General features: G+C 46.0%; 1 protein-coding gene across 3 annotated transcripts in view; it reads right to left on the reverse strand.

The window, feature by feature from the left end:
* KDM4B (lysine demethylase 4B) overlaps nucleotides 1-12,361 on the reverse strand; it is a 67,335-nt gene that overhangs the window by 16,596 nt on the left and 38,378 nt on the right. For 2 of the 3 annotated variants that reach the window (XM_085040631.1, XM_085040634.1), the window contains exons 9-13: nucleotides 9,405-9,601; nucleotides 8,906-8,938; nucleotides 5,159-5,328; nucleotides 854-1,323; nucleotides 264-384 (exon numbers count right to left, since the gene is read on the reverse strand). In XM_085040631.1, the coding sequence (XP_084896757.1) occupies nucleotides 264-384; nucleotides 854-1,323; nucleotides 5,159-5,328; nucleotides 8,906-8,938; nucleotides 9,405-9,601 (991 nt within the window). The remainder of the gene's footprint in view (nucleotides 1-263; nucleotides 385-853; nucleotides 1,324-5,158; nucleotides 5,329-8,905; nucleotides 8,939-9,404; nucleotides 9,602-12,361) is intronic. The other variant, XM_085040632.1, reaches the window with a different exon arrangement.

The following is a 12,361-nucleotide window of genomic DNA, read 5'->3' on the forward strand; positions in this document are numbered from 1 at the left end:
CTTTCTTCCCTTTGCCCAAAACGCTGCCTCATTCTGCAGCCAGCAAAATATTTTTCTTGAGTGAAAAAAGGGTGGGAGGTGAGAAGTGACACTTCCCACGGAGGAGCTTTGTTTCCAGCTGGGTTATCAAAATGGGAACACGCTGCATTCCCTACCAGCTAAGAGTAACACACAGAGTTCCAGGCCACCCAGTTGTGTCAAAGGCTTCAGCAATTCCCTGGGTCAGACAAGACATCCCCACATCCCTGGTGCTGCTCACTCACCCTCGTCACTCGAGGTCTCCTGTTTGACCACGGAGAGCGGCGAGCGCGTCGGGGGTTTGCCCAGCGGGTGCCTGCGGCTCTTCTTGATCTCCATCTTCATCTTGGAGAAGGCAGAAGCAGCCTGGAAGGAAGCACAACAGCTGGATTGGCACCCCAGAGGAGGCAACAGGACAAGAGAGGCAGAGCCCTTGTCATAAAGAGTTCTTGGACTCACACAGAAAACTTAGCTCTGCCTTTTGGCTGAACCACTAAAGCCTTCCAAGCCAAGTCCTGGAGTAGATAAAAGCCAACACTAACTCTTAAGAAGTTGGGTAAACTACAGAGTTTTCTTCAAATCAGAACAGCCTCAGAACATCTGCAAGCTGCCAATTCCATCAGCTTGTGAAAAGTCTGCTCCATCACAGGCACAGCTGGGAAATCCACGGAAATTGTGCATCATGGAATCCCAGACCGATTTGGGTTGGAAGGGAACCTAGAGATGATCCAATTCCAACCCTGGAACAGGCAGCAGTGCCACCCACTAGACCAGGCTGTGTTCCCATCCCACCTGGCCCTGGAATTGTCCTCACCTGGGCCAGGGCAGCACTGACCTCTGCAGTGACTTCTGCGCGTTCCACCTCGGCGCCGTCCTCGTCCTTGGCAGAGCCCTGCAGCGCCGCCGGCTCGCGCCAGCCCAGCCCCTTCTGGGTGGCAAACTGCTCGAAGGCCTGCTGGCAGGACATGTGCTCCTTGTCGAACACCACCTTCTTGCTGCGGGGCACCACGTACAGCATGGGGATGATGGGCCGTGGCTTGAAGTCCTCCTCCTCGGCCGGTGCCTCCGATGGCTGCACCACGTTCAGGGCGGCTCTGGGGCGGCCTTGCTCCCCAGCTGGGGCTCCCTGGGGCCTTGCTGTCCCTGTGGCTGTCCCTGCCTCGGCCAGAGGCTGCTGGGGGGCTGCACAGGAGCCTGGGGGCTGCACAGGAGCCTGGGGGGCTGCCGGGTGCTGCTGGGGGAAAAGGTGCTTCTTCTTCCTCTCGCCCTTGGCCTTGGGCGGCCGCGCCTTGGCCTTGCACTCGCCTGCGAGGAGAGAAAGGCAGCGCTGAACTCTCACACCAAAATTCATGGGAATTCACTTTTCTGTGCCTTCTAAGAGCTCAGTGCTGGGCTAACACATTCCATCGTGGAATTATTGCTTTCCAACAGGCAGGCTGAAAGCTGCACACACTCAGCGCTGACCTGGACAAGGCCACTTCAGACAGAAAATACTTGTGTCCTTTCTGTGGACTATTAAATTCCTGACTGGAGCACAAAGGCTGCTAAAAGCAATGTTCCCTGGAGGAAAATACCTAAATCCCTAAGAAACTAGACAGTGTGCCAAAAAAACCTGGAATATGTCACATTAGCCATGACTCAGTGCTTCAGTTTTTTGTCCTCTGGAGTCAGGGGCACAAAACCACCCACTGGGGTGCAGGAAGGAAATATTTTTGTACCATTAATAAAAGAAATATTTAAAACAGTGGGGTTTTTATCTTTATGCCTTCCTTTTTTAATCTGTTTTTTCTGTATGTTCATAAAGGGCATATTAGCACAGAAGTACTCAAGTATATGTATAATTCTGTGCTATATATGAATAAATAGGTATATAAATAAAGACATACGTCAGGGGCATGCTCAAATTTTTTTTTGCTGATAAGGAGGTGCAACCAAAACAGTTTAGAGTCCTCCATTCTGTATCAGTAGTTTGCTGCTCGCTGTGTTTGCAAGCAAAGCTCTTATCTGGGTATTCCTGTGTCAATGCACCCAAGAGCCCCAGGAAATGAAGAACTGAACAAAGATACCTGAACCATTATTACCCAAAGATTTCTGCTATCAAGTCTTTTAAAAAGATGCCTTTAAAGCATAAATCAGGTACAGCACTGAGCTCAGCTGGATGCTGAGATATCCTTTACTCACACTCATGTCCTTGTTTCTCCCAGCTCTCTGTCACTCAGTTTATCTGCACAGCCCTCATGGATGTGACAACACTTCTTGAGCAGATAAACACCTCAGTATTGTCACCAGAGGCAGTTCTGCCCTTAAAGCCTTCCCCACCTCCCTTCCCTGAGAAGGGATCCTCACACTCCCATTTTACAGCAGGGATTAAAACTCCTGCTCTCTGCTGAGGTTTCTCTAGGTTGGGACAATCAGGGACATCCTGGTCACCCCAGTGAAGAAGTTTCACCAACCCCAACCCACCCAGACCCCATGAATGGAAAATCAGGATAACCATCACACAATAGAGGTGTCTGCAGGAAGGGTGAACTATCCCACGATAGGATAAAGTGCCAAAATCCCTGCTGAAATCCCCCAGGGAACACCTTAACCCCAGCACTTCCCAGAAGTCTGATCACTTTATTTACACTAACTTATAAAAATGGGAACAAGTCCAGCTCAAATAATTATAGTTGTACTTGTGTAGGCAGTCCCTCAGATAAACTGGTTTGTTCTATCACAGAGAAAGGAATATTGAATTTCCTTAGAGAAACAAACATATTGAATGAAAGGCAAATTGGATTTCTCCCCAGTTGCACAAAACCAGATCATATTTACTCTCTATACACTCCAAGAATTCTCTCCCCAACAGCACCACAAATGCCATTCACCAGCTTTATTGACTTCTAAAGGGTAATTTGACAGCAGCTGGCACCGAGAACTGTGCTTGAAAGTTTTTGCATTAAGATGAACAAACGAGTTTGCAAGTGAAACTGTGGAATCAGAAGCCAGGAAAAGGGAGGCAAAATTCCAAGAGCCTATGTGGCTATCCTGAACACTTCTAGGAAGGAAAAGGATCTGAAGGCACAAATCCACAGGCAGGTTAAGAGAGGAATGTCTTTCCTGTCCTAACAGGACTAGGGGAAACAGCCTCAGGCTGAGCCAGGGGAGGCTCAGCTTGGACAGCAGGAGGAATTTCTCCCTGGAAAGGGTGGTGAGGCCTTGGCAGGGGCTGTCCAGGGGGGTTTGGAGTCTCCAAATCCTGGAGGTGACACTCAGGAGGTCTGCAGGGCCTTCCCAGCACAGCCCCACAGCCAAGAGCTGCTGACTCCCATTCTGCTGCTCAGCACACCCAAAGAAGGGCAAAGCCTCAACACTCTCCTTCCTAATGTCCCAAGACAACCTGCTAAGAATTCTAAATATATTAATAGCAACATAATAAATTATGAATATAAAGCTGAGTCATAAAAACCAGAAGAAAACACCGTAAGGGATCTGGGTCAGAAATCCTGAAAACCTCAAGTTATAAATACTCCCAGTTTGTCCAAATAACCAACACAAAGCACAAGACCTACTTTGGAACCATGATGACTTTAAAATCTCCTTCTTTCTCCTTCTGAAGGTCATCTCTTCTGGTGTAAGAGAAAATCAAGCCAAATTAAAACCAGGGAAATAAAGAAAGGAAGTGCAGGAGGTGGGAGGAGTGGAATTGCCACAAGCAGGGCCATCCAAACAGATGCTGTTTTCTTCAAGATGAAACCCTAAGACACTGGTGAGAGGCAATGCAGGCAGCAGGATGTGGAAAACCAGAGAAGGCATTGGGATTTAATTGCTGTATTGCAGCAGGAAAGCTGAATATTTGCTAACAGCCACACCAAGCTGGAGTTTCTCCAGTGGCACTTCTGCAGTGGTGCTGAAAATAAGCTTTTCCCTCCTGAGCTAACAGTTAAAGAGCTCTTAAGAAGTAGTGGAAGTGTATGATTTGGAAGCTATTCAGCTAGAACCAAGTTTTTATTATTCCTTGGCCATTCTAATGATCTCAGATCTGTCCTTGTCACTTATCTCTCATCTCTGAAGAAAAATCAGCATTTTCGGGCCATTTATTACAAGCATCAAGTGTTAAACTTGTACAAGAGCTAAGAGCAGACAATTTAACACACTGCTGATGCTTTCAGGCTTAGGGCAATAGAAATTAAGTATCTGCACTGTGCAACAATGGTTCTCCAACTCCTTATTTCCCTTGGAAAGAGAAAATACACTGTCTAGCCGAGAGACTCTGAACAAAGCCCTCAGCTCTCTTCCCAGAGCTTTCACAGATTTCCTTTAAGATCATTATAAGGTTCTCTAAACAGTTTGCAGCATCAGTTTCTCCAAATGCTAAACAAATAATGGATAAATACAAAAGATGTAAATTAATTCACTGTAAGCAGTGCTGGAGAAGCCTCCAAGAGGGAGTGAGTGTGTCACAGACACAAAAACCACTTAACCACACATTAGGGGGAAAAAAATCAGCTTTTTCCCAGCAAGAACTCCAACCTTCTCTACAAGAAAAAGGTGTCACAGAAAGAGCTCCCTGCATGATGTGCAGGCCTTGGGATTGAATGTGCAGAAGGAACCCCAAAGCATTGGGTGTCGCCTGGTTTTATTTTCAGCAAAGGTTTTATATTTCATGCAAAGGAAGCTGAAAATCTTCCCTGCTCCAGCTAAACTTGAAGAAACCTAAGTGGGATTTGTGCAGCAGCTGTGGATCCCCCTAAACTGAGGCTCTGAAAAATGGGAACAAAGGGAAAGGAAGAAGAAAGATGAATTGCACAAGGCAGTGCACAAATCATTCTTTTTCAGAGCAGGACACAAAAATACATTTATTTGTTTCTCTATGAAATAATTTAAAATATTCCTCACATAATATATATATTTTTACAATCCTGTAATCGTTTGGGCCTATAGAATTTTCAAGCCCTGCCAAAAAAGCTATTTGGATTGAATCCTTAAAGAGAGGGAAAAATCAATTGCTGCCATGAATGATGGCATATTTCAGTGAGCAGAGATTTAATATTGTGAAAAATTCAGCTGATATTTCAAGAGAAATAAACAGCAGCAGACAAGTTATTTACAGAGGTGTTTCAGAGCTCACCCCAGCTCTTCACTGGTCTGGCCTCACCTTCTCCCTCCATCCCTTTGCTCCTCTCCTCTTCCTCCACATCCTGCCCTCTTTTCAGCTCCTCTTTTACTTTCACATCTTCCAAGGCAGTTTCAATAGCCATGACATCCCCAAGAGACTTCTGATCCTCTGTTTTGTGTCTTCTGGGTTGACTCCTTTTTCTGTGAGACCTGAAAGTACAGAAGTGTGATTTGACATAAAAGAACAGTCTTCAAAATAGAAAACCATCACTGACTTAAAAAGCTGAATACAAAACAAAAGGATCTTCTTTGGAGAGAAAACACAAGGTAGCTAAAATAGCTACAGGGCAAAAGAGATATCTGAAAGGGAACAGATGAACCTTGCATAACACAACATTTAAGATCCATTCACAGCAGCCATTAATTGTCTGGGTTTCCTGAAGAGCTTTTTCCTACCATTACTAATGTAAGCTCACAAGCTGCAGTTAAAGTGATTTTAATTGCGTTTTCAATCTATTTTGCTTGTATTTCAAAACACAGATGAAAACTTGTTTAAATCTCTCTTTCATCCTCTGCCTCCATTCCCTTATTTCTTTTCATTCTGTCCGTGCCTCCCTTTGGCAAACTGCTGGAAGTCTGCAAAACATCATCTTCCAGCTCTGAGACATTACCCAGCACTGCCAGTTCCCAAAAACACACTGTAATGAATGCTCAGAGCAAAATCAATAGGCAGTCTATGATTTTTCAGCAGTAAATCCAGAAGGTCCAAGGCCTTGAAGAAGTTTAACTAAAAATATGCATATTAATAAGAACAGACAAATACTAACAGGGCAATAGCAATGCTGTTCACTCTTTTTAAAGTCAATGCCACTAAGGCAAAGATTACAGGAGCCACAATGTAAAGAGAAATGCAAATTCAGACGTCAGGACAAGATTTTTGGGTTGGGAACTGTAGGAAGCCAAATAGCCACACAGCCACTCCCCACTGCTCAGGAGGGACAGGGAGGGAAAGCTGGAAGAACAAGAGCCAGAAGCTTGTAAGTCAAGGAAATGTAGTTTAAGAAGTGAAGGAAAGAAGAAAAAGAGAAAGAAGCCCAGGAAATCCACTCACCACCTCCCCAGGCCCAGCCAGTCCCCAAAAAAGCACCTCAGAAGCCAAACCCCTCCTTCCCCCTCTCTCCCAGTTTTTATTGCTCCCCATAATGTTTTATGGCACAGAATTTCCCCTTGGCCACTGAGGCCCAGCTGGGTTCTCTCCCCACCTCCCTGCCACCCTCAGGGTCCTGCTGGGCCACAGTGGGACAACACAAAGCCTTGACACTGTGCAAGCAACAGCCAAAACTTCAGAGCCTTATCAGCTCTGCTGTAGCCCCAAATCCCAGGAACTCCATCCCAGCCAGCCCCAGCACAGGGTTTTACAGAATCTATCAAATTGCTCCTTGAATTTTAGGTTTAAATCTAACAATCTCTCCTTTTCCAAAAGGACTGATTCAGAAACTTGCAATTTTTACCCCATTTTTAGAATGTAGGCACTTCTTCTTTGGTTGAAAGCAGCATTTTCCTTATGGCCTCACATCCACCATCGTGTGACAAAGACTAAAACACACTTTACTCATCAGCCCCAAAGTCTAGAAAAGCTGAAAAGCAGCTCCCCATCCTCAGAGTCCAGAAAATTCAGCTGCTAATTAGATTTGGAGCACAGCAGAGTTAAGAGCCCTTAATCAGCCTTTAAACTGACAAAGAAGGGAGCAAAAAAGATTCAACCTGAGATGAAGGATGAATAGAAAAGCAGGTTGATCCATATGCACAGGGACCTCTAATTGCCAGACTCTGACAGATGGTGGCTCTGCAAGAAGAGCTGCTGCCTTCACACCTGCAGGACAGTCATTAGCAGGAACACAGGGCTGAACCCACAAGGATCAGCTCTGCTCTTCACCCATATTCCAAACACAGCACCTTCCCTGCGAGGGGAAAGTAGGGTGGGAGGTGAAGATAAAGCTGTAAGACTTTGCCACTGCAGCTGGAACTTTCCGTAGCTGAAGGAGGAGTAGAGTCAAGCGTTACAAGCTGGTTTTAGCAAAATGTGTTTTATTCCTGTGGTGTGGAAATGCCAGGCAAAAATTACAGCACAGAGCTTTATACTCACAGGAGGGGGAAAAAATGTGTTTTGCAGTGCTCTTCTCACTCGGGGGTTGTGGGGGAGAGAGGCAGAAAGCTCAGCATTTAAAGCAAGTGCTTCCAGAGCTACAGGCTGAGCACTGAGCACTTCCAGAAGCAAAGCTGTTCTGTGTCTGACAGAATTCACACACCAGAAATGGGACTGGACTAAAACAGTCTCTTGCTGAAGCCATAAAGTAAACAAAGTTGGGTTTTTCAAGGTAACTAAGTCTGACTGACCTTAGAGAAGAAATAACACCTCTCTGCAGAGTTTAAAAGCTCCATTTTTGCAAGAGAGCTGACAAAAAAGCAGCGTTTGTACTCTTTGAAGAACAGACCACAAAGTGACTTAATTTAAGTAGCTACAACTGTGAAGAGGTTTGGGCAGAGGTGAATCCCTTCCCTCCACCCTGCTGAGAAAAGTCAGCCTTCAATAAAACCATGTCTTGGAAAGACATAAGCACAGGAGAAAGTACTGCTAAGGAGTATTGAACAGCTTCAAAACTGCTTCAGCATAATGCTGGAATAATCCAGGAAACACTGAACAGATAAGCAAAAAAAGTATGTGGATCTTCTGCAATAGGCTCAGGTTGAGAGAGGCTTCTGTGCTGGGTAAGAGGCTCAGGGAGGGAAAATAATCCTTGGTGTTCTGCAGAACCTTCCACTGAGCAAACATCAGATCCACCAGTAACCCTTACCAGCCACAGGCAGGGAAGATTCCCAACTTCAGATGAGGAGGAAAGAGCTGCAGGGACTCACTGGAGATCAGTCATTGCCCAGAGAGCAAAAATGGCAACTTCTGACTGAGATTACTCTGCTTTTCCTAAAGCTCCCTACAGGAGGAATAGCTGAAAACATCCAGGAATATAACATTGCAGAGATCAGTCTTCTGCCAAACGTCATCTTTATGTCTTTTGCAGCATGAATTTAGTGGGGAACACACTTCCCCCTTCAGCATTTGCACAATAATAAAAATAATGGACAAATCATTTCTTTTAGGAAACACAAGACTCAGGAGCCCCAGTCCAAAGATCACTGAAATTCCTGGAGGGCAAACCCCAGTGAGAGACAGAGAGACTCCAACTGTTATGCTACTTTCTTCTTCTCCACCCAATTCTCAGGTTTTTTAACTTGGGTAGCAGGATGAGAATGAGGGAAGAAAGGAGGATATGGAGGCCCAAGGAAGGACACACACTTTAAATTGTGCTTTAAAACCCTGTGATAGTTCAATTTCCTAAAATCTAATTCTTCAAGCAAGCTTGAGGAGAAGTTCTCCCACCAGCAGCCCATGGCCAAAACACTGCAGTACAACCCACCCTGAGTCAGCAGCAGCATTTTTATCAGTTCCCTCTACCCACACCCAGCTCCCATCACACCTCCCTGCCAGCCCAGCAGGAACCCAAGAGTGAAAACCAGAAGAGCCACGAGACAGTTGAGATTCTCCAGTGATGAAAGAGACCACAGAAATCCAAACCAAGATGAAGTTTGAGGAACTTCAAGGCCCAAAGATTTCCTGGGGGCTTTCATGAAAAACTCAGTGACAGAGGAAAACACTCCCAGAGTTACTATTTTAAGAAACTTGCCAGGAAAAAGCATGAAGTGTTTGAAGTTGCTGAGGGAAGTCACATACCGGTGTTTGTTGTCCTCTTCCTCATCTCCTATCCTACAAAGCAAGATTCCAACAGCAAAGGTTAGCATGCTGAATTTTCAACTCAAGCATGCTGCAACACACAAAAATCACAGACTTGCAGAAAATTAATACAAAGATCAAAGGAAGCACAGAAAGGCATGCATAAAATCCCCTTTGCAACTGATGGGCTTTTTAAACTCCTGCCTCCTGATAAGTGAAGCTCTAAATGTTCACTATAGATTTTTTTGTCTTCCAGGATAAGAGATGAGATGTGAAGGGGCACAAAACGTCCAACTTTGAAAAACATGTGCTTTTGTAACATGGAGAGGAAACAGAACTGTGAGGGACACAGACAAATTACACAAGGAATTGTACAAAAAGAATAAAGGAAGAAAAAGAAGGGTTTGAACTATCTCAAATGAAGAGTTGCAGCATTCACAATTAAATTGTAAATGCAACTAAACCCCAGAGCAGTGTCAGGAACACTTTCTGTCCTTACCTGCGGAGCAGTTTGGCCTTCAGGTCTGCCTTTGTCTCATTCCAGGCGTCGAGCTCGGGGCTGCTGAGCGCCGTGGGCTTCATGTGGTCCAGGACAGCAATGTCCTTGCCCTGCTTCCAGAGCTCGTAGCGCTCGGGCTGCAGCACCCTGACAAACACATCCATGGAGATCTTCACCATGTCCTTGCGGCAGGTGCACTGCAAGAGACCCACGAGTCACACCAGGGACCTGCCTGCCTCCAGAGGTCCCTGTGCAACCATTATCTTATTTATTGTTAACCATAATGTACAACCACTATCTTATTTGCAGCTCTGCCCAGCTGCCTGTGAGAGATTCTGGAAGGGTCAGAGCTGGGAATGCTCTGTGGCTGCTTCAGCTCCAGGGAAGGCATTGGCTCTACCTGCCCCTGGAAAGCCAGCTGCCACTCCAACACTCTCCAAGGACACAGGAAAATTCTGTTTCCAAGGATTTTGTTCTCCCTCTAAGCCCCCCAAAGCTTCCTGTGTCTGGCACTGCTCATGTCCTGTGCTGCAGGCATTACACACAATTAATTACTCTGTCTGCTCTAGCCCAGGTCAGTCTGCCCTCAAACCCATATTCTCTCCATCAGCCTCTCTCTGGCAGAGGTTTTCAGGCTGAAAAGATATTATTGGCATCACTTCATAACTGAGAAAAACCTTATAGGAACCAAAGCCTAACCTGGAGCAGAGGGCAGTTAAACTTCATAATGCTACATCCTGACACAGCACAGCAATCCTACACAAAGGGAAGGAATAAAAAACCTGCAATAACTACAGCCTGCATCCAAAGCCTTCCATGGGAGAAAATGTTCATTATTCATTTCAACTGGCATGTGCTCATTAAAACTAACCTGGAGTTCCACCCCTGTCATTGCAGAGTCCTCACAGGTGGTTTTCCCTGGAGAAATCCCTTTGCTGAGATGAATCAACAGACTGAGTGCAGCAAGAGGAGCTCACCCTGGGCACTGATATCAGTCTGAGAGTCAGCCTTTATCAACTTAATCAAAAGGAGGCAGAGCATGGAAAAGGACCCAGGAACTCCCAGTGCCCAGGAGCCTCTGGGGGCTGCAACCTCAGCTCTGCCAGAGTTTTGCTCCAAGGTGCAAAGCTTTGCTTGCACTAAATTGCTTTTCAGTTCCAAGCTGAGCCTGAGGTAATTGGAGCCACTTTGCAGAATTGCTTTGGGTTTTTTTCCCACCCTTCCTCTACACCTTTTCAAAACTATTCTATCCATTCCTTGGGCAGAAATGCCTGAAATTAAACCTGCTGCTCCCCTTTCTTCTGGCCTTTTCACCACTGTTACTAAAAGATTTATGGCCACAGTTGAGAATTCACTGAGAGAGGGAGAGAAGAGTCCTTCTGTAAAGTTCTCTGCTATCCCAGATCCTCCAGCTCCTGTTTCTCATTGTGCAAGGGCTGGACAGTGCTGGGAGCCCGAGTGGGAAGGAGCATTTATTTCAGGAAAACTCCATTTAATGAGAAATGGCTCAGGCCAGAGAGGCTGGAAACTCAATTTGGCTGCAGCAGGGCAGAGCACAGAGGGCATCTGTGCTTCCCATTGCAGGCCAGGCAGGAGCTTCCCACGGCACCTCCAGCAATCCTGGCTTAAGGGATTCAGCAGATTTGCCTTCAGAAATTGGAAAAGCACCTGTGCAGAGCTACAAAGGGAACACAGCAAAGCATCCCCAGCACAGCTCTGAGCACTGACCTCCTCAGAGGCTGAAAAATGGCTTAAAAGGGGAACATTGTGTTTTGTGATCCTGACCTGGACCCAAAAGGCTGCAGCACAGACACATCAATGCCTTCAGACCCAGCAAATCCCCAGGCACTCAGGGCCAAAGGTCTCCAGAGCAGTTTCCAAGCAGCAGCAGCAGCTCAGAGTTTCCCCCAGCTGCACCCCTGGTCAGTCTGGAGAACCCCCAGGCTGAGCTCCTGTGGCCTCCATCTCCATCCCACATCCCACAGCAGCCAAGCTCCTTTCTTTCCACAAATCTACCATGATGTATGTTTGTATTTCAACTTTAATTTAATTCTATTGCTTTCACACCAGCAAGCATGAATAATTTACAAAGTCTCTTTCCTCTGGGGCTTCTTGCAGACCATACAGTGATATTTCCTCAGCTGCTGCAGTTGTGCCACAGCCACACTCCCAGCATGGCCAGGATATTTTTCCATCCCTCAGGCAGCAGTGAGATGCTGCTGATGCTTCCAATACAGCTGGGAAAGGGAATTTTCTTGTGTGTTTGTGAGAGTTGGGAGAGGGAGAATGGGGGAGATCAGGAGGAGAGTGAGGGAGAGAAGGACAAGGAATTGTTTTTGCAGTGAACTCCCTGCTCTGCTCCATGCCAGCAGGACAAACACAGCAAGGTTGTTTCCTGGCAGTGATCTCCAATCCCACACCCTGCCTTCCCTTCCACACACAGAGCTGCATTTCTTTCCAACTATTTAATTGTGGTCATAAACACATGGATTTCCACCCCCCATCTCTGTCTACTCTACCCCAATTTCTGCAGAATATATCCTCCTGTATTCCCTCAAACTCTAACATTTTTACATTCCACTATTATTAAACTTTATAGAAAAAAAAAAAAAAATGAACACGTCAACACTAAAATACCACCACTGAGGAGAGCTATGAAACCTCATTTCCTTTACGTGAGGCAAAACTGAACCACAAAGCTCCAATCTGAAAATTCACAAAATTCCTATGGATTGATAGGTGAGAAATTCCAGGAGCTCTGAGATCTCACCCAGCACCTTCCCCTCCCTCCTCCACCAGCCCCAGTGTGGCTCCTGGGAACAGCAGGGCTGGCAGAGCCACAGATCAAACAGCACAATAAACAACAGAATATTCATAACTGGAATCTCCAAGGAATGACTGCGAGTCCTGAAGATGGGAGTGGAAAAAACCAACCCAAAAATCAACGCAGCTTTAGG

Source organism: Lichenostomus cassidix, chromosome 28 (genome assembly GCF_008360975.1).
Source record: "Lichenostomus cassidix isolate B80296 chromosome 28, HeHo_3.0, whole genome shotgun sequence".
NCBI lineage: Eukaryota > Metazoa > Chordata > Aves > Passeriformes > Meliphagidae > Lichenostomus > Lichenostomus cassidix.